Source organism: Pecten maximus, chromosome 8, assembly GCF_902652985.1.
Source record: "Pecten maximus chromosome 8, xPecMax1.1, whole genome shotgun sequence".
In the NCBI taxonomy this organism is placed as follows: Eukaryota; Metazoa; Mollusca; class Bivalvia; order Pectinida; family Pectinidae; genus Pecten; species Pecten maximus.
In genome coordinates, this window is record NC_047022.1 from 33,592,022 (window position 1) to 33,614,310 (window position 22,289).

At 35.7% G+C, this 22,289-nt stretch overlaps 1 protein-coding gene across 5 annotated transcripts; it reads right to left on the reverse strand.

Moving 5' to 3' along the window:
* Window positions 1–2,597: 2,597 nt before the first annotated feature.
* Window positions 2,598–21,856, reverse strand: LOC117333272 (arginine/serine-rich coiled-coil protein 2-like). 5 transcript variants are annotated; one of them, XM_033892490.1, is made up of 9 exons: window positions 21,724–21,850; window positions 19,757–19,824; window positions 19,154–19,385; window positions 16,740–16,801; window positions 14,014–14,289; window positions 13,066–13,573; window positions 11,383–11,531; window positions 10,973–11,107; window positions 2,598–5,375 (listed from the first exon to the last, which is right to left on the reverse strand). In XM_033892490.1, the coding sequence occupies exons 3-9, from the start codon at window positions 19,332–19,334 to the stop codon at window positions 5,040–5,042; spliced, it is 1,647 nt and encodes a 548-aa protein (XP_033748381.1). In that variant the 5' UTR covers window positions 19,335–19,385; window positions 19,757–19,824; window positions 21,724–21,850; the 3' UTR covers window positions 2,598–5,039. The 5 variants fall into 5 exon arrangements, with proteins under 5 accessions (XP_033748381.1, XP_033748380.1, XP_033748379.1 ...); XM_033892489.1 differs by lacking the exon at window positions 19,757–19,824 and having other exon boundaries at window positions 11,383–11,528; window positions 21,724–21,856; XM_033892488.1 differs by lacking the exon at window positions 19,757–19,824 and having other exon boundaries at window positions 21,724–21,855.
* Between the last annotated feature and the right edge of the window lie 433 nt (window positions 21,857–22,289).

Here is a 22,289-nt window from a genome sequence, read left to right on the forward strand (position 1 = left end):
ATTCCTTATTCCATTACTTATTCGTTTACTCTTTACTAATTAACACTTTAAATGGTTCAGAACTAATTATTAAGCATTCCCATCATCCAGTCGACCATTTCATTCCTTATCCATACCTAATTTCTTCTTCAATTCCTTCATTACTTATTCGATTTTCTCATTACTTATTCGATTCCTTCATTACCTATTCGTTTTCTCTTCACTTATTAACATGGTGTCGAATAAGTAATGAGAAAATCGAATAAGTAATGGGGGAATTGAACAAGTAATAATGTATGGATATGGAATGTAATTGTGGAATGTGCATTGGGAATGCTTATTAACTAGTTTTGAACCATTTAAAGTGTTAATTTGTAAAGAGAAATCGATTAAGTAATGGAATAAGGAATAAGGAATATGTAATCAACTTCACGGAGGTAATTATATAAGATATCTTATAAACTTTATAAGATATAGTATATGTTTATGAGATATAGTATATGTTTATGAGATATCTTTTTTTTAAGTTTTTTTTAAATATCTTATATAATATGAGATATCTCAACTTTAAATAAGATATCTCATAAACATATAAGATATTTTAAACATATAAGATATCTTATATAATTTGGGTAATCCCTGGATCAATGTAATGACAACTTGGTTTGCCATAGGAACAGAGTTTGCCCATGCTTAGGACTTACCGTTTTTGCATTAAAGCTCATTTTAAAGTCATCGAAAAGCTTTTAAGTTATTATTAATTATAATTATGTATCCCACAATTATTTGACATATTAGAGTTTTAAGTAGATCCGATTCTGTAGTAAAATAACAACGAAATTATTTGGATTTGTTTTTATTTTCCCTTATTTTGTGAAACCGTCGGATATCCAAACAAAATTTGTTCGTGTTAGTTTTGGAACTTGTTTCATACTTCTCATGTATACATATAACTTGTTGAAATTAGCTTATATAAAAAATGCATAAATTTGGCATTGATCTTTTATGTCTAAATGTTGCTGAACTGTTAGATTAAGCATTTTGCAATTCTGACTTCCAGCTGGGAGCTTTGTTACATCAGGTTTATCATTTTGACTTGTTTCTGTACTCCTATACGTATACGAGTTCTTATTCCACCTGATTACATTGGTGGAAACATGGCAGCCTGTCAAAAGTTTCCTGTCGTGTAAACCTCTAATAATATTGGAGTATTGTTTCTGATGCTGATGGTTCTTGTCCCCCCCCCCCCCCCCCCCCCCCGAGTGAAAATTTCTTCCAAAGAAACATACTTTCGGATTTTTCTTTTTTCTTTCATCCATTTTAACCGACCGCATGTTTTAAGTTTCAATATTTACATTTGCTCCGCATGTCCCCACTGACACAATGCTAAGAGGCAGTTGCCCCCATACGCCTATAATACCCAGTGCATCAGGGTTAACCCAGTGGGTCATGTGACTTTAAAAAAGGCGGGATTTTTTTGTTTTGGTTTAGTTTTTTTCAAAGATGACGAAAATGGTAAGACAGTGTAAATATAAGTATTGAACAGTGGTTTTAATGTTGTTATAGTCGATATGGGGTTCCCATGACATTTGCCCACCATACATTTTGCTGCCATATCGACTATAACATTAAAACCACTGTTCATTGTTTAAATGGCAGTCGCAAAATCATTAATCTATGTTCCATCATAGTTCAACGTATATAATTGGTTTTGTACATACTTACACATTTGCATGTTATGTCGACTAGGGTCATCAACATGGAATATGGTTATTACCGTAATGCTTTTTAATTACATAAAGGTCATCAAAGGTCACGGGTTAAACTAATCATCGACTATTATCAAGACTGTTTTTTTCTGTTAAAACGTTTTATATGCTAGTTACTTGAAAGGTCAACAGAGGTTACACGTCAAACATTGGAAAGAAAAATATTTAGGTTACAGATAGGTGCATTTCCTTATTTTAGAAACCATGAATTGTGATGACAAAGGTCATGTGTCACCGACCAAATTATTGATCAATTCTCATAAATTGGTACTTCTCGTTTGCGAAAGGTTATACATATGAACACGTCATAGATCTTAATAATGCAGCTCATATCAATTTAGTGTACCATGCATTTACGCATCTTGTTAAGTTATTTTTGTCAATTGCCGTATATGTACATGGGTAATCCAAGTTCACAGGAGAAATGGTCCCTATCATTATTGATCAACATAGTACACTTTATTTACATACCAAGCAAGAAATTTAATATTTTTGTAGGTCATCTGTCAAACTGTTAATCAGTAAAGACTGATCAATCATAGTTTTTGCTATCCAAAATATAAAGTCTCCAGCGTTTAAAATCAAATATTATTTCAGTTAAGCAGATACTATTAATTTTCACTTTACATATGCAAGCAGTTATAACGCTTATCAGCTCTTAAGTCATATGGAGATTTCTTGTGCAGATGTGTGTGGTCCTTCAACAAAATATTCCGGTTTCTTACTAAAAATAAATTTCCCGAAGATTTTTTCAACTAAGAAATTTCCTTATGTTAATGAAAGTTGATGAAACTTGGGCCAGATCTTCAATCGTTTCCTGGGTTGGACATAAAAGACAAAACATTTACAATCACTTTGGAGATTTTATTTTTGATTGCATATCTTCCAATACGTCCAGTGAAGGACACAGGTTATACAAGTTAGTCTCCAATAGTGGAGAAGTATCATTAACTTATCACTGAGGTTTATTCAAAGAATTAGTTGAAAAATCAAGAATGTTATCATTACACAAAATATTGAAAAATATGACAATAAACGCATTTATTTGAAAGACCTGGGAGAATCATTATTAGTTCATGATAGTATTGAAAGAAAACTATATAGTTGATCAGAATTGATTGTTAACATACAAAACAGATGGTTAAAAAACTAAAAAAAAAAAAAAAGCAATTTCTTTCATAAGAATGTTCACTTTCATAGATTGACTAAGTAAATAGCATATCTTTCTTTAAAAGGAAAACTAGCAATGTATCTGGAGTTTTTTTCAAAGGTGTAAAAACTACATCTGATAAACATTCATGAAAATGGAAAATCATCAAATCACACAAAAATATTTGGTCATTTTTTTTCAATTTATTACTGTAATACAAATTCTTTCGTATCAAAAGACCATGTTGGAAGATTTTCATCAACTGTGTATTCAGATCATCCAAACAAGATCTGTCCATTCCTTTACAAACATTCAACCAAAGACGCTAACAATCACCTAATATAAGATTTACCAGCAATACAGTCTTACTCATGGTGGTCCATTGGTTTACCAGGCTAACACAACTCAGACTGGCATCCCAATCATGATGCTGTAATGCTCAACTTGTACCAGATTCATGTCTGTACTAGAAGTTAAACATTTTTCAAGGAAGGGACAGAAACTGTTGATAAATGAGTGAACCACCTGACAGTCCAAATATTCCCATTGCTAAATCATCTAGATAAAGATCATGCTTACTTTGCAACTCCAACCAGCTATATGCCCTATGATTTTGGATTAACTCTGAAAATTAAAGCATTCTATCTAACATCACTGCAGAAAAGCCTAAATGTACACAACTGATTTAATTTTGTTGCTGTTTCTATTCCTATTCTCATAACTTATCATTCCTAGACCAATTATCCTATGACTTTGACACCCAGTATTTGTAGCTGTTCATATGTTATCCCAATGTCTATGTAAACAATAGCATAAGGTTTCATATATTTCTAGAGTTGTTTTTTTATTGAATTTTTGTGCTCAAGTTCTCTTACCCCGAGAGTCATATTTGAACTGTTAAGATCAACAAAATGTACAAGTGTAAGCCATTGGCCAACCGATACACCCACATCTCATCACTTGAAATATACACTTGTATAAGACAATAAGCCATTGGCCAACCGATACACCCACATCTCATCACTTGAAATATACACTTGTATAAGACAATATCATATTATATCAGCAACTGATAGTAATATTTCATTTATGTATTTACTTTCACTCTGTCAAAGAGTTCATCGAGTTTAGAAAGTACAAATATTTTGTGAAATCTTATCACTGTCATTTTTCAAATCGTTACTGTGTCCATTTCAGACAATTACAAATATTAAAAAAAAATAAAATAAAATAAACAGGAAGCAAATATTCAAACAGATTTTGTTATTTGATGAATACTAAACATATTCTGAAATAATTTACAGTTCAAAGGGAGATCTATAAAATAAGGCATTATATTTTTTCTTAATCCTTAACAATTCTGTCTGTAGTGAAAAAAAAAGACAAATGTAATTGGCAGATGCACCATCTCCAACCAATACAAAACAAAAGCTGAACTGTTTCGAAGTTAACCTAATTTTTTAAATGTAATTGTGCTTCAGATCTTCAAACATATCAATTCATTAAACAAAGACAACATCTTTGAAAGTTATATTAAAGTAATAAAAGCACACGGCTTGGAAAGCAAACAAGAGGCCCATCCATGGGCCTAAAAAGAATCAAATCCACCAGAAGTGGACATAAATGATAGGATCTATCTAGGTCAGTTCAATTATGTTACAGATCGTATTTTGACAATGAATACAATGAACATAAACCATAGACTGTATAGTTTTCAGATTTTTTTTAGGTTCAACTTAGGTTATAACACTGAAATACTGAACTACATCACAATCAGTTGATATATGAAATATTGCCAAATATAGAGGTTGTCCACTTCAGATTCATCACAATTGGCTCCAAATAGTATTGCAACATCCAATACATGGATATTGACGTCTTCAGCATTTTTATTTTCTGAATATTGGAATCATCTTCACATCTGAAAAGAAGCACTCCTCAGCAATCTATATGATTTACTAGTGGATAATCACTATTCCTGCTCATTCTCACTCTCAATCATAATATCTTGTTCACATAAATAACTTTCATGAATGCAGGCAAATCTAAAGCATACTCATCACAAACACACATCTTATCACAAGCAACTTCTGCTGTCAAATAAACATTCACCATCACTTACACATATATATTTCTTATCATTAGGTGCCACCAGGATTAGGATTTAGCTGCGAGGCAAAACCAAGTCCTACACCACGATGGGTATGAGTTGCCATACGAGCGAATTCATATTCTTTGTCTAATCTGGAAAACAGTTCTTGCTGTTTCCTTTGTTGTTCCTCCGATAACTCCGCTGATGTGCCTTCATCACTGTCTCCTTCTTTCATTCCCATTAACTTTCGGAATTTTGCAGCCATTTTTCCATCTTGATCTGCTGCAAAAGAAGTCTTCTGCCATTCATTGCCCTTGTGTAATGTTGCAGCTGGTAGTTCTGTTGCTGATGGCACTGCTGATGCTGCTGGTGTTGCTGTTGTCTCCTAAAATGAGAAACCTCTGGTGAAATACCTGGTATTGTCTACAATTTGTTTTGTTTTGTTTGGTTTGTTTTGATTAACATCCTATTATTAACAGCCAGGGTCATTTATGGACATGCCAGGTTTTGGAGGTGGAGGAAAGCCGGAGTACCCGGAGAAAAACCACCTGCCCACAGTCAGTACCTGGCAACTGCCCCACGTAGGTTTCAAACTCCAGAGGGCTAGTGATAAAGCCTGTCTACAATATCATAATATTAAATACAGTGGAACTTCGTTAACTCGAAGTCGACGGGACCACGAAAAAACTTCGAGTTATCCGAGTGTTCGAATTAAGCGAGTTATCGTTTTTGGTGAAAAGTTTGGTCAATATTTGTCAACATTATACAAGAGGCCCAGGGGCCTTAACGGTCATCTGACTCTAAATTAAAACCCTTATATTATTGTAGTATGCATTCTCTGTAGCAAGTATATAGTGGCACTGTTGGCTATGGTGGCCATCTTGGAATTCTGACCGACCCAATAAATAACAACACTTGGTCTGGACCATCTAAGGATAATTTCTGGTAAGTTAGAGCTGAATCCCACCGGTGGAATTTGAGAAGAAGTTTGAAATAGGTGTTGTTCAGGAAAACCATGATTGCGCAATCATGTTACAAAATGGCCGCCATTGCTGCCATGTCAAAGTTTTTACGAGACCGAAAAAATAACAACACTTTGTTGGCCCTCCTTCCTTAACATCCTCACCAATTTCGAGCTCAATGGCACCAGTGGAACTGGAGAAGAAGTTTAAAATGTGTTTTTCAAGATGGCTACCATGGCGGCCATCTTGGATTTCAGACCAATCTAAAAAATAACAACACTTGGTCGGGATCATCTCAGGAACATTTCAGGTAAGTTTCAGCCCAACAGCACTGGTGGAACTTGAGAAGAAGTTTAAAATGTGTTTTTCAAGAATGCGGCCTCAGCGGCCATCTTGGATTACGGACCGACCGGAAAAATAACTACACTTGGTCGAGATCATATCAGGATCATTTCAGGCAAGTTTCAGCTCAATAGCACTGGTGGAACTTGAGAAGTTTAAAACGTGTTTTTCAAGATGGCGGCTATGGCGGCCATCTTGGATTTCAGACCTATCTAAAAAATAACTACACTTGGTCGGGATCATATCAGGATCATTTCAGGCAAGTTTCAGCTCAATAGCACTGGTGGAACTTGAGAAGTTTAAAATGTGTTTTTCAAGATGGCGGCTTAGCGGCCATCTTGGATTTCGGACCGACCCGAAAAATAACAACACTTGGTCGGGATCATATCAGGATCATTTCAGGCAAGTTTCAGCTCAATAGCACTGGTGGAACTTGAGAAGAAGTTTAAAATGCGTTTTTCAAGATGTTGGCTATGGTGGCCATCTTGGATTTTGGACCGACCCGAAAAATAACAACACTTGGTCGGGATCATATCACGATCATTTCAGGCAAGTTTCAGCTCAATAGCACTGGTGGAACTTGAGAAGAAGTTTAAAATGCGTTTTTCAAGATGGCGGCTATGGCGGCCATCTTGGATTTCGGACCGACCCAAAAAATAACAACACTTGGTCGGGATCATTTCAGGATCATTTCAGGCAAGTTTCAGCTCAATAGCACTGGTGAAACTTGAGAAGAAGTTTTAAATGTGTTTTTCAAGATGGCGGCTATGGCGGCCATCTTGGATTTCGGACCGACCCAAAAAATAACAACACTTGGTCGGGATCATTTCAGGATCATTTCTGGCAAGTTTCAGCCCAACAGCACTGGTGGAACTTGAGAAGAAGTTTAAAATGTGTTTTCAAAATGGCAGCTTTGGCGGCCATCTTGGATTTCGGACCGACCCAAAAAATAACAACACTTGGTCAGGACCATCTCAGGATCATTTCAGGCAAGTTTCATCTTAATCCCACTGGTGGAACTTGAGAAGAAGATTGAAATGTGAAAAGTTTACGGACGGCGGACGGCGGACGACGACGGACGAAGCATGATGGCTATAGGTCATCCTGACCCTTCGGGTCAGATGACCTAATAATCATTATAACTTCGCTCTGTCGCTCATCAGTTTAGTATGAAGACTGGTCAATACATGTAAATATATATGTAATGTTTCGTTATGTCACTTGTAATTTGGTGTAGTTTTGCCGATATACAGTCACGATAAAGTTTCTTTTACTTAGTCACTTCAATAACGATCTGATGTGCAAGTCATGTTTGCAAAAGGTAAACGATAAAACGGAATTCGACAAAATAACAAGTTATTAATGTCAAAACAAATAACCGTTTAAGTTTAAAACGTAACAGAACCATAACCTTTTATTGGACATATATAAAATACTGTTTGATCGGCCTACTTACTTTTTATTGATAACCACGCCATTTCCATGTGTATTAGCACCGGAAGTTGGGCTGCGCATGTGCGTATAAAATGTTACTGTAACTGAGCTGGCGTTTTATCCGATTTAATAGACAGCACTGACCGTTACAGTTGTACTCTGAACACCTCGGCAGTAATTACGCTATTGTTTCAGCAGTTTAAAGATTTAATAGGCGCCGTGACTGTGTCATTTCTACACCTGTAAAAACATCAGCCGGGTAGATCTACCGGTGTGTCAGAGATTAGTTCCGCTTGAGCGAACGGGTAGATGAGTTGTTGACTATCGTGTGTACTGATATCGGCGACCGCCTTGGGAAATTACCTGATGTAAGTAAAGCAGTACTTTTTATCACCAAGACTTGTTGTTATAAGATTCAACCGACAATTTCTTTTTTGAATTTATGAAACACTTATAATAGCGTCAAGTGCTGATATGTTCAGTATTACAAACGGAATTTAGCTCTTAAAAAATGTCGGCGTTTGCCACCGATCGACGAAAATTATACTTCGAGTTATTCGAACATTTCAAGTAGGATTTTTATTGTTGGGACCAAATTTTTACTTCGTATTATCCGAGTTTTTCGAGTTATCCGAATTCGAATTATCCGAGTTTATTTTACTAAGATAAAGAGAGAATTCGGCCGGGACCGGCGAGGTACTTCGAGTTAAGCGGGGTATTCGAGTTATCCGAGTTCGAGTTAACGAAGTTCCACTGTACATAAAATTCATTTGCACACAAGACTTTTTCATGCTGTCATCATTAACCTTCAATGCTGACAATCTCGAAAAGCTAAATTAATCAACTAAAACTAAAAAACATCTGTAAGATATGAACGCCCCCAGCTGCTACAGGCAAAATGCATCAAATGCAGAGAGGGTCACAGATTACATTTTACCTTGGCCAATAAAACACCATAATTTATCAAGTTTACAATTTGGATGTACCATAACTTGGATGCTGTGATACTATGATGTAAAAAAATATGCACCAAATCTGTTGAGTGGTCCTCAAAATATGTCTATGGTTCAGAACAAGATGGGACAGGATGAAACAAGAGGCCCATGGGCCTTAACAGTCACCTGAGATTTGAAATATTTCAGTTAATTTAATTGACCCTTTTTGGCCCCACCCATCAGTCCCAAGATGTCAGGCAGGGCCAACATGTGCATACCATTAAGCTGTCACTCCATGCTGATAATGTTAACAAAGTTAAAATGAATTCTAATAGAAATCCAACAAATCATAGTCAAAAATGTGAATTCCCTATATAAACTATAGCAAACCAGGGGCAAACGTGTGACCCAAGGGTCATGAAATTCACAATTTGAGTAAAGCACTTTAAGACCCTTCCACCTATGAAGAGTGTTTGATTCTACCTTATTTAGGTCATCTGAAGATTTTGAAATTTCAGCCAATTTGACCCTTTTTTGGCCCTGCCAATCAGCCCCTGGGGGTCAGTCAGGGTCAACATGTGCATACCATCAAACTGCCATCCCAAGCTGATAATGTTGACCGAATAAGAATGAATTCCAATAGAAATCCAACAAATCAGTCAAAAAGTGTGATTTCCCTATATAAACTATAGTAAAGTTTACCCCTCCCCAGGGGCAAACGTGAGACCCCAGGGTCCTATTCCATCTATGAAGAGTGTTTGATTCCACCATATCCGAAGGTTTTTGAAGTTTTAGTCAATTTGACCCTTTTTGGCCCCGCCCCTCAGGCCCCTGGGGGTTGGGGACCATATAATTCACAATTTTGGTTGACCTTTAGCCATAGAAGCTCCCTCCCAAATTTCATTTAATTTGGTTCAGCGGTTTCGGAGAAGAAGTTGAAAATGTTCATTGTTTACGGACGCACGACGGACAAAGTGCGATTAGAATTTGTCACTTGAGACTTCGTCTCAGGTGACCTAAAAAAACATGGATTACACCATATGCTTCCCTCAAAGAGAAGTTCTACCAAAGTTATTTTAATCTGACTGTACTGTGTATATATTCAGAATACATACACACTACAGGCATCTATTTCTGGTTAGTATTTATAGAAACCTAGAAAATGTCTGCAAGACATAAATGCCACTTGACGCCCCGAAACAGTTTAGTGAGGATCACATCAGCAGTTCCTGAGATTAGCTAGTTACACAATGCATTGGGACAGGACGGGACAGACATGGGTAACACTATATGCCCCGCTCTCCGAGTAGGACTAGGATGATTTGAAGGACACTAGGCAGTAGTGGTGAGCCGATCATTGATTATAATCGAAAATTAATCAATTGGAAATAATTCTAGTGACACTGATCATGAAATGTCATAATCGATCAGTGAAATTTCATCCCAAATTTTCACGTGTTCCAGAATCGCTCTTAGACATTCAATTTCTTCCTTATTCATTATGTGATGGGATGGTAACATGGACAAATTGTACCAAATCATCTTGGTGCAAGTTCTTCCGACAGTTTGGTATTACTTTGGGTTCCAGAAAATTCAAGAGATGGTCTTTTATGATATATCAAATAGAAATAATAGTACATGAATGTTGTAAAACCTTTTTTATGTAACCTGAGAGCAGTTTTCACAAAATTTACCATCAGGTAACAAAATCTGAGGTCATCAGATTGTTCAGAATAATCGATTACAAAAACTGGTCATCTGATTCCCATCACTACTATGTGGAACACCACACAAGCTACTTATTAAGCAAGATCCGGAAGGTTAAGGCAAATTCATTGGCATTGTCATTCACACGTAGGCCTGCCAAGACACCATAATCAACAGAGGTCAGGGATGACTCTACCAGTGTAGCATCATAAGAGCGATATAAAAACATAGCATATGATTGCATGATCAATATACATCTAATTTGTTCTACAATATACTTACTTCTTCAGAATCTTTTACATCTAAATTGTTCTACAATATACTTACATCTTCAGAATCTTTTACATCTAAATTGTTCTACAATATACTACTAGTAACTTCTTCAGAATTTTTACATTTAAATTGTTCTATAATATACTTACTTCTTTAGAATCTTTTACATCTGAATTGTTCTATAATGTACTTACTTCTTTAGAATCTTTTACATCTGAATTGTTCTACAATATACTAACTTCTTCAGAATCTTTTACATTTAAATTGTTCTATAATATACTTACTTCTTTAGAATCTTTTACATCTAAATTGTTCTACAATATACTTACTTCTTTAGAATCTTTTGAGTCTTTATTTTTTGACCAGAGAAGTTTCCTTTTCTGGACTTGTTCTGCATACTTTAGTGGGTTCACTGCAGCAGGATTGTAATACTTGGGAACTGTAACGCCAGTCAATTCTTGAGCCTACAACCAAAGGGTCAGATTTGAAATTTTTAATAAATATCTACTTTTGTCACAAAAGGTACTATAAATAGCAGTTCCTAATATTGCATATACCAATGTTTCAATTGATGTTTTGCTCAATGCAAAAAGCAGTTTTATTTGAAGATTGATATCTCCATATAAACTTCGAACCACCTTGGCAGTTAGTCAAGACCTATTTTTTTTTTTACACATGGCCTTGATGGTTTTACCATGCAAGCTGAAATGCAGACATGTGAAAACTAAAGTAATTTTACCTTTTGGTGCATAGCAGCCATAGTCTGTAGCAGAGCCATCTGTGGAGTTACACCAGAGGCTGTAGCCGAGTTGACAGATGCTGCCATTGCCTTCAGGATGTTTGACTGACTCATGGCCATATTAGCTGGCTTTTCCATGGAAATTTCTACTGACAACAGCAAAAAAAGACACAGTTAAGTTTATAACATAACAACTAAAATGAATTTAGCATCATCCCTCAAAACCTTGACCTACTAATTTAATGTTCTTTCTAGAATAAAGCTGCTTTAAAGACCCATACTCCCAAAGAAATATATATAGATGTTTACATTTTGACCTCTTTACAGATTTCAGACATACTATATGTCTACTAAACTATCACGAATCAATGAGGGTTTCCTCGGCGAGGGTGAAGCATCAATCAATCATGGCAGACGATGTAAACATTCTTTCAAAACGTGTTCGGCAGCGAGACAGACTTTGATGACTACAATGATTTTGTTGTTAAGACAGAATTAGGGAAGATATAGTTTATCTAGCAGAGATTATTTGCCTGTTGGATAGAGTTACATTTCATCCAGAAATAGATATGAATATCAAGATAGATATTGACAGAGCGTATCGATGGTGGTGTAAAATTTGTTCGGCTGTGAAGATAGAACCGCTGTATGTGATCTTAAAATAAAGTGTTTTAGGTGTTGAAAAGTTAGACATCATTGATATAAAATATTTTTAGAAGTTGGCTTTGATAAGATCAATTAATTTATATCGGTACACAGCTTCTGATGTCTCTTTGATCTCTAGTCTGCACAGCCATTCCTGGCAGACAGAGAAAAACGATGCCTGTTTCACTCATAAAAAGTTACACAGGTGAGGTCAAATATATTATCGAATTAAACATTTTGAGACAATGATTCAAGTTTTATTCCCATATTGCAAGTATTTTTTCAGTTAAAACTTTGAAATACACGTAAAAAAAATAAAAAAATATATATATAAATTTTGTAAAATATCAAAATATTAATTCGGTCATGGGGGAAGTGCTATACAAAAATATGTGACATTGAAAACATAAAATGTTCATTGGGTGTGCTGTTTTAACTGATTTCAAATTGTGCTTTTTTATGTCTTTTTAAACAATTAAAAGTTGTTGGATAATTAACCAGTTTGAAAGTTCTTTTTTTTGTTAAACTGAAATGATATATAAAAATACAAGACCATGTATTAAAAAAAAAACAAAAAAAAAACCTACCTACCTTCCCAGTGAAAAAATTGTGGGTCGGGTAACCACAAACAAACAATTTTTTAATGATGGCCCTATCTGTTGTATTCTTACCTACCCGCAGTCCATCCACCCCTACTCAAAGACTAAGAGCTGTTCCAGAAAAACATATATGGGGCAAGGCACTTTGAAATTAGAAGACCCACCTATAAAAGTGATTTAAAATTTTGTTGACCTTCCTACATATCCACTTTTTGTGAACGGTACCCATGTAAAGAAGCAATTTTAATGTAAATACATGTATGGTACAAACACATCACATACACCCAACAATAGAATCAGAATCAATTAATTTCAAACTCCACCAACCCATAGATGTGATTTTAATTTTAATCCATTCCACCAAATATATTGCAATAAAGTGCCTTCCCCCGTCCCATATGTTTTCCTGCAACAGCCCGAAGTTAGTTCAGCAGCTTACCTGCACCTTCCATAGCATCTCCATTTTTCAATATCTTGCTGGCTTTTAGAAGTTGTTGTCTCATTTGCTCTTTAAAAGTCATTGGTTTCTCTTTGTGACCATACCCACTGCTATTACTGCTGATGGTGGAGGCAAGTTCCACTGATCTTGCTGGCCGTTCTCTGCTCCGACTTCGTTTGTGTCTATCTCTACTACTGCTGCGACTACGATGATGTCTGTCTCTACTTCGGCTACGATTGTGACGGTCCCTGCTGCGACTCCGACTGCGAGATTTACGTCCTTTACTTCTCCTCCTCTTGCCTCTCGACCGGCTATGACTACGCCTACGGTGATGACCACTTCTCTTCTTTCTGTCTCTACTATGGCTCCTCCTCCTTTTTCTGCGACGATTTTTGTCCCTACTACGACTCCTACGTTCTTTAGAACCATGTCTGCGATGTCGCCTGTGACGATCACGTGATCTTGAACGACCATGTCTGTGCCTCCTGCTTCTAGATGAGCTTCGATCCTGAATTATTTTGAAATGTTTGAATTTATGTTAGCGTTTTATTATGAGCTCAACTTAAAGAGCCAAAAACAAATCAAAAATTGTAAACTTGCAGGTCTGAACTGGTAAATATATTTCTTTATTGAAATATTAAAGTTTAACATCCAGCTAAAATATGATATGACATATTTTTTGCTAAATCCGACCATAACAAACTTTATGTCATACAACTATGATTGGGACCTCAAATCCTTATTAAACACAAATTAGATACAACTGCTTGACACCATCAAGTCACAAAAACTGACAACAGACACTTATTTCAACCTGAAGTCAAGTAGAAAGCAGTCGATGAATGGTTTAAATAGCATTAGTTTGTACAAAGTCATCAAACAGAACCAAGTCATTAGGAAATGACAGTAGATAAAGGTCGTCTACAACAATTCAAGTAAAAGTCAAACCTTTCTTCCAGGAGAACGGTGGGATCTGGATTTCCTTCCTTTAGATCTGGATCTAGACCTTGAATGAGATTTCCTCTTTCTCCCCGGAGAGTGTGACCTTGACCTTGACCGAGAACCTCCCTTTTTAGGACTAGCTGATGACCTAGATGGCACTGCTGGTGCAACCTTATCTTTCTTCTTATCCACTGAAGAAGCAGATGATGATCTTGAACTTCTGCTCGATGACCTTGAAGAAGCTGATGATGACCTAGATCTGGATCGAGAGGCTCTAGCCACCTGCAGATAAAAAGAATGTGAAGATCTGTACAATACGTTTTTGATATGATAACCTTTCATAACCTTTCTGAGGTTTATGCAGTATGCATTCAAACACAGATCATTAAACATCTTAAACAAAATTATAAGTTGCTGAAAAATAACACAATCCCCTCAAAATACACAATTTTTAATGATAAATATACAATGTAGCTTCAGAATATTTTTAGATGTATATTAATCCATGATCACTTTATAAGCTTGGGAATGACTACTGAGAAATGTTCTACTATTGTAAAATAATAAAAGCAGTTGGTAAAATAATCCAACTAATAAGAAACCAAATACAACAAAATGGTATCAGATCATGTTACTTTTTCGTGTTACCTCCAAAGAAGAAATGGTTATGTGGAAATTGTACATCAAAGGTATCTGCTTCAAAATGGCAAAATGGCCAGAACCTAAATTTATCGTATGTCTTAGTGCTGCATACTCCCGTAAAACATGTCCATCTGAAGAATCAAGGTTAAAGTAGCCACCAATAGAATGAATTCTGTAGAACAAACTGGAAAATCTAAATGCATAGTGTCAAGCACATAAATAAATTGTACTCCAGATGTATCAATCTAGAAAATAGAAATCATTAGTTATCTTCTGTCCAAGAATAACAGAATAGGAATATTATTAATACCAGAATTCTGACGGTAATTTATTTGTTAAAATATTGTTTAAAAAAAATTAAGGAGAAATAATACCAGACAAAAAAAAACAACAAATTTACTGTTGAAAACTACAGAAAAATTACCAACAAATGAAATCAACAAGATATTGTGATTAAATATTTTAACAACATCAGTATAATACAGGTAAACTAAGTAATGAAATGACTTCAAGAAAGAAATGGCTGTAGGCCACATGATCTAAAAATAATTGATCAACAAAACTACAAAAAAGGGTTGTTCTTTTTATAAAAGTGATCATGGTTCAATATTCCATACATAAACTATAAATATATTTGATTACGGCTCAATACTTCCAATATCCAATTTACATTATAAAAGTGTATATCCTAGAATACACTTACTTTTACACCTACAGTGGACAGCGAACATGTGCTGTTTTGTCAACTTACGTATACACCAGATGCAATTAAATCAAAGTTGCTCATTTCTAAAATGAGTGTCAAATTTCACAACAGACACAGAAGAAAAATAATTCAACAGCATATCTCCTGGAAAATAGGGCATAATTTTATACTGTTGACCTTGGAAGGACATGCATAGATAATTTCAGTAACGAACAGGAGAAACTAAGTATATCATATTCAGCATTAAGTTGCACAAAGTGAAAGGGACATCAATCTATATATTTTGGATTTCCCTGTCCTAAACAAAACATATACAAAACACAGATTATACCATATCAATACTATATTTGTTTAAACTCTTTAGACAGCAATAAAATATAAAAATCTGTATTTTAACAATCAAATGGGAGATATATTCTTCAAGCATAAAACTACATCAAGACATTGTTACACAGCAACGTTTAAATAAATTAAAAAGCACACATACACCAGTAGGTGGCTTCAGCACCAGGTCAAAGATAATCAACTTGCATTTGTAACAATTTGCTTTGTACCTACTGTAACCGTCTCTCCTCTACTTACCCACAGATAGCATCAACGAAGGGCAACAAAACAAGCACTGTTGTTGTTGCCCATTTTTCTCCACTTGCAGGGTTCACAGGAAAACCTATTTGATATCACAAGTAGTAGGTCAGATTATTGAAGAAAAAACTGCCTTTTTTTGGGGCAGTTATCCCAGCTTATAACTTTTACTGCCTTCTTTTTGGGGCAGTTATCCCAGCTTATAACTTTTTTCATATGATCATCAATGATCAATCTTCTAATCTAACACTATCAGTATTCCAAGCCCACATTAATCTTAAACTACATGTAAAACGGTTTCCTCATATCACCAAACTTGAAAATGAAGTGCTGTAAAATCTGCAGTCTTCCATGTTTTTTATCTTGTATTTTTCAATCATATTTCTAACGATATTACACCATTATGAAACTTTGTAATATCATTTGAGATATTCCTAGATTACAGTGTAGGTACTTCTAAATCAACACGAAAGAAGACTTCCAGCACATTATTAACTTGAACTTATTTTTCCAAATCACAATCCTAGGCCTGATAATGACAGCTCTATCAACAAAACAAGAACCAGATGCCATGAGGTTAGCTTCACAGCTACTTCAAACATTTCACGATTATCAAATAATGCATGTCTAAACTAATTTCAACTAATCTAAATAATATTGATCTGAATAGTTTTGCAGTTAACAGAGTTGCCATTTTTAGGTATCATTTAATTGGCATAATAGGATCTTTTCTGGAACCCCCAACCCTCAATTCAACTGCTTATGATGACCAATGCCACATAAGCTAATACTTTTACTATACCTCTGATGGCAGACCTATATCCTGGACCTCTTCAAAGGCGAATGTCATCTTGTTTGTTGGTTCTGAAAATTGAACACATGTAACTCATGTTAAACTAAAAGTAGACTTGTTAAAGTAATTATTTAAGTATTTGAACAGTTTCCTAAATGACTACATCCCTGGTAGCCCATGAAACAATACCTCCCTAAGTAACGAGAATTATCATTCCTTAGCAAAGACTGTCACTTCATGGACTACTGGGAAATACAATTTTGAGAAGATCTACATGCATGCTAGTACTCAAAATTGTACACCATTGTGAACAAATGGTAACAACAACTTCAGTTTCGAAATTTGTTAGCTTTAGAAGACAACTATATATTAAGACGAATTGAACTGGCATTATCAATCATAAAAAAATATAATATCTTGACTATCTATTTATTAAGATATAAATTTAGTTAATTTAGGTCTGTTCTCAGTAGAAAGCTGTGGTAGTGTGTAGGGCTGTCACGGGTACAATTTTTTTGCCCCGGGTACTCGGTATTTACAACCCGACCCCTACCCGGTTACCCGTTGGCTGTAGACTTGTAAGTTGTAGCCCTGTACAGACGTTTAGGATAGAACAGGAGGCCTGTGATATTATGAACATGGATTTGTTTGTGTTAAATGAATACTTTGAATAGTTCTTACTTCTTAGTAGAACATTACTGTCATGATATGTACTCTGATGAAAAGACATCGTATTGAGTCACGCTCCAATTAAGGAAGTCATGTTGTTTGGTTGACATATGCGCAGTTTGTTATGCGCATGACCGGAAACACATGTCTACCGTAATAACTCGGGTAAAGAGAACACATGAAAACGACATGATGAAAGTGAACAGTTTTATTGACAACATATTGTTCATTCTATCATTCATTAAGCATGTCTTCGGGAATGTTTATTTGGTGTCATTTCAAGGTTACTCTAATGTGTGTGTGTTTTGTCTTACGTACATTGCGGAGTTCTGAGTGTTACAAGAAAAATCGGTGTGGAGACAGCATGTTTCGCAGCCATGAGAAAGTGTCAACAGACGATGCAACAATGTAACTGTTCATACAGGAGATATGTTTACAGAACACTAACAAGAGGCCCAAGGGCCTTACTGTCATCTGACTCTTAATTAAAGACCCTTATACTATTGTAGTATGCATTCTCTGTAGCAGGTATAGTGGCACTGTTGGCCACAGTGGCCATCTTTGAATTTGGATCAACCCGAAAAATAAACAACACTTGATCATGACTCTCGCAGGATCACTTCTGGTAAGGTAGAGCTGAATCCCACAGGTGGAATTTGAGAAGAAGTTTGAAATAGGTGTTGTTCAGGAAAACCATGATTGCGCAATCATGTTACAAAATGGCCGCCGTGGCTGCCATGTCAAAGTTTTTACGAGGCCGAAAAATAACATTTTCTTGGCTCTCCTGCCTTAACATCCTCACCAATTTCCAGTTCAATCGTACCAGTAGAACTGGAGAAGAAGTTTAAAATGTGTTTTTCAAGATGACTGCCATTGGGGCCATCTTGGATTTCTGACTGACCGGTAAATAACAATACTTGGCCAGGACCATCTCAGGATCATTTCTGGTAAGTTAGAGCTGAATCCCACTGGTGGAATTTGAGAAGAAGTTTGAAATAGGTGTTGTTCAGATTGCGCAATCATGTTGCCAAAATGGCCACCGTGGCTGCCATGTCAAAGTTTTTACAAAGCTGAAAAATAACAACACTGTGTTGGCTCTCCTTCCTTAACATCCTCACCAATTTCCAGCTCAATGGCACAAGTGGAACTGGAGAAGAAGTTTAAAACGTGTTTTTCAAGATGGCTGCCATGGTGGCCATCTTGGATTTCTGACCGACCTGAAAAATAACAACACTTCCTCAGGACCATCCCAGGATCATTTCAGGAAACGTTCAGCTCAATCTCACCAGTGGAACTTGAGAAGAAGTTTCAAATGTGTTTTCAAAATGGCGGCTGTGGTAGCCATCTTGGATTTCAGACTGACCCGAAAAATAACAACACCTGGTCAGGACCATCCCAGCATCATTTCAGCTCAATCCCACTGGTGGAACTTGAGAAGAAATTTGAAATGTGAAAAGTTTACGCACGGCGACAGACGAAACAAGATGACTATAGGTCATCCTGACCCTTCGGGTCAGATGACCTAAAAACAATGTTTAATTATCTAAATGTGATGACTCAAGTGTCAAGGCTACGTGTACTTTGAAATATGTGTGTACTTCGTTGAACTATCGTGGTTAGTACTATGTAGTACAAAGTTTTGAGGTTCGGGTACACAATTTCAAACCCGGGTCGGGATCAAAACCGACCTGTGACAGGTTAACTGGGTACTCGTTACAGCCCTAGTAGTGCGTCACTTGACAATAAGCATTTACCTGAGTGCAACTTCAAATCAGCAGATTTTGGTTCATCATTACTGCTCTCTGTGAAACTTCTTGTTCTAGACTTGCCAAGACCTGGATATGCAATGATGCCACTCTGGAGAAAACTGGAAGGGTCAACAGCTGTTGCTCCAAGGGCAGAGACGGTTTCTGGACTTGTTCCTCCTCCAATCATTTTCTCGAAGGAATCCCATTCTGCCTGTAGACTAGATTGTGTTGGTTTTGCCTGAAAAACATCATTGTCATTGTTCTAAACATTTAGTTTACAGTTAGCAATCAGTTTAAAACAAACCACTACAAATTTTAATCAACTGTTTTGCAGACTCTCTTCTACATTCCTAACCACATTATAAATATTAAGTACAAAATAGTTGAAACAAATGATATTGTAGCAGGTTGGGAATGCTTATATGCACAACATAAAAAGTTGATTATTTTGTTTTGAAATTGATTAATCACAAAAAGTGAACTTATACCTGATGAAATCATGTGCCATGTCAATCTAGTAACGATTCTATTGATGCAAAGCCTCAAGAGGTGAATATATGTGCAATATGTAGACTAAGTTACCATCCAACCTCGAGACTTCATACTTACGACTCCACTTCTTTTTCAGGATGATGCCGCAGCCAAACAAGGGAGTCTTGATCGCAAGTCATGTTTGACTTCATGTTTAAAATGTGAAAGTAAAAGCTAGTTACAATTGTTCCTTTTATTGTGTGGGACTGAATATAATTTCACTAGTAATACTGTACATACAACTAAATATGAATTGCCTACAAATGATTAAAACATATTTCATTTGTTGTATAACTATTATTTTTTGTATTTTATAAAGAAATATAGACAGGAAACAATGCATAAACTGGTCATAGAAAACTGCCACTGGCGCATTATATGTATACACCAGTTGGGGTATGGATTTGTAAAGTTCTAGAAATAGCCAAACTTGCTTAAGTAGTAAATTTTGCAATATATATCATTTAGAGGCACATTAATTTAGAACAGGGTTAATGAATTTCAATAAAAAACATTTACTGAAAGCGGTGTCCACTTTTAAGCTTGATGTTGCTCTATCGCAAGTATTGCATCAATTTTGCTTCTTTCCAACATGCATATAATTTCTATTATGTAATTTGTATAAAGTTTCATGTCCAAATCAAAAAGTTAAATTTAAGAGTGATTTTGGCTTTTTTTAGTAACAAAGCTACACCTCAATTGGCGTACAGCCTAAATAGGCAAGCTTAAGGTTGCCCATCATACCCACGTCAGGTCGGCTGCTAGAAAAGGTATATGCGACAAAAAGCGAGAGTTACGGTTGGTGGGTGCATGATCCATGTACATGGTTGATACAATACCTGCGATAAAATTAAAATGTCACCTTTGCATTTTTCTGTAAAATCACCATTTTTCTATCTCTATACTAACCAAATGGGACAAAGGGAAATAACTCTAATAGATCAGAATGTTTATCACATCTCGAGTCGGAAAAAAAAACAAGAAAAAAGGTTGCAATACTCCACTTCCGGTTGCAGCGGCTCTGTTTGGATTGGGAAAATTACGGGAAAGTATATACAGATTGTTGCGACATTCAGATGAATTAGATATCAAGAAATAAGGAAATGAAACAGAAATTGCAATTTCCTATTTAAAAAAAGAGGACTTTACAGAAAAATGCACAGGTGACATTTCAATATTTACAGAGTTAACGTAGCAACATGTACATGGATCATGCACCTACCGACCTTAACTCTCGCATTTTGTCACATATACCTTTTCTGGCTGAAATGCTTCGATTTGCTATAGTTTTTATAGCTTTATATAGCTATTATAGTGGAATACCTCTATAATAGTTAAATCAGGACTTCTCTCCGACCTGCATATTGCAACCTGATAACTGCACAGGTACTTGTGGACATGATTATGAAGTTTTTAATTTAAATGTTACATTATAGACAATAAATCATTGTATTACAAACGCATGCTCAACTAGTAAAACAATATACACGTATCGTACTTTGGCCTTATAAATACTAAAAGGTAAGTAAGTAAAAGATCGAAAATCTAGGTCACCGCCTACCCTCTCGAGGAAATCCCTGTTCTCCCCTGAAATATGCATTGTTTTACTGCTAAAAGCCTATGTGCCATCGATTCAGAAATAGTTTTTCTTTCTCAGGTGGCCATAATTTATTTGCTGTTGTGCATGCATTGCTCGGAAATTTATTTTTCTGAACTCAAATTAAATTCATGTGCCCGCTATTTACTGTGGACCGTACGTGGTTGCATTGATTGAGTTCCATTTCATGAACAAATTGAAACAATTTACTTACATTGATTAATAATATAAACAACAATACACATCATCACTGATATAACTAAATATGGCATACACTACATCAGTGTCTACAAGCAATATATAACCTTTAGTCAGGGGTGGACAAGGAAATTTTATCAGTCCGCCATTTTGTAAAATATTTTATTTCAACCTTTAACCAATAGGCTACACCATACATCAACATTTAAACAGATACAGTCAAATAAATTCTCTTATTCTTGACACATACTGTCTCTATTTTCTTTTCGCTGAAACTGTTGCTGGAATTTTCTGCATCTTCTCCGTAACCTGCCAAGAACTCCATGTTCCCTTCTGGAATGCGTGTCCTACGTTTTAGTACCCGGATGCACGACAGACGCGTCATAATCGTACGTTAGCCAAGTAAGTCAGTATCTTTATTACGGTTCTTAGGCGAACCAAACACAGCGGGAGCAGTCACAAATATTGTAATGATTTTCTTTTACATAATACAAGATACAAGAAACATTAATTCGACGTCGCATATATCAAACATAATTTTCAAATTATTGGTACGAAACATTATGTCTTATTTCTGAAATTTGATAGACATGTGTTTAAATAGTAAAAAGTACTTATCGAAAGTGTGCGAACTTACGTAACCTCACTCTACTGTTCGCACTGGCGTTATTAGAAAACAAAACATTTTCTTCTCACTAATTTCTAAATGTTTTATTAGTTTAAACATATTTCATTGCTAAATCTAAAGCAAAAGGACTAGGCACATGTTTTAAAAACATCATAAGATGTTTTTTTTCCAATTTGATTTATATACAT

Coding starts and splice junctions, on each gene's coding strand:
- LOC117333272 (XM_033892488.1), bottom strand. CDS start 21,798: ATGGAGTTCTTGGCAGGTTACGGAGAAGATGCAGAAAATTCCAGCAAC. Junction 16,802..19,153: donor TGATTTGAAGTTGCACTCAG/GTAAATGCTTAT, acceptor TTCAATTTTCAG/AACCAACAAACAAGATGACA. Junction 14,290..16,739: donor ATATAGGTCTGCCATCAGAG/GTATAGTAAAAG, acceptor TTTTATCTGCAG/GTGGCTAGAGCCTCTCGATC.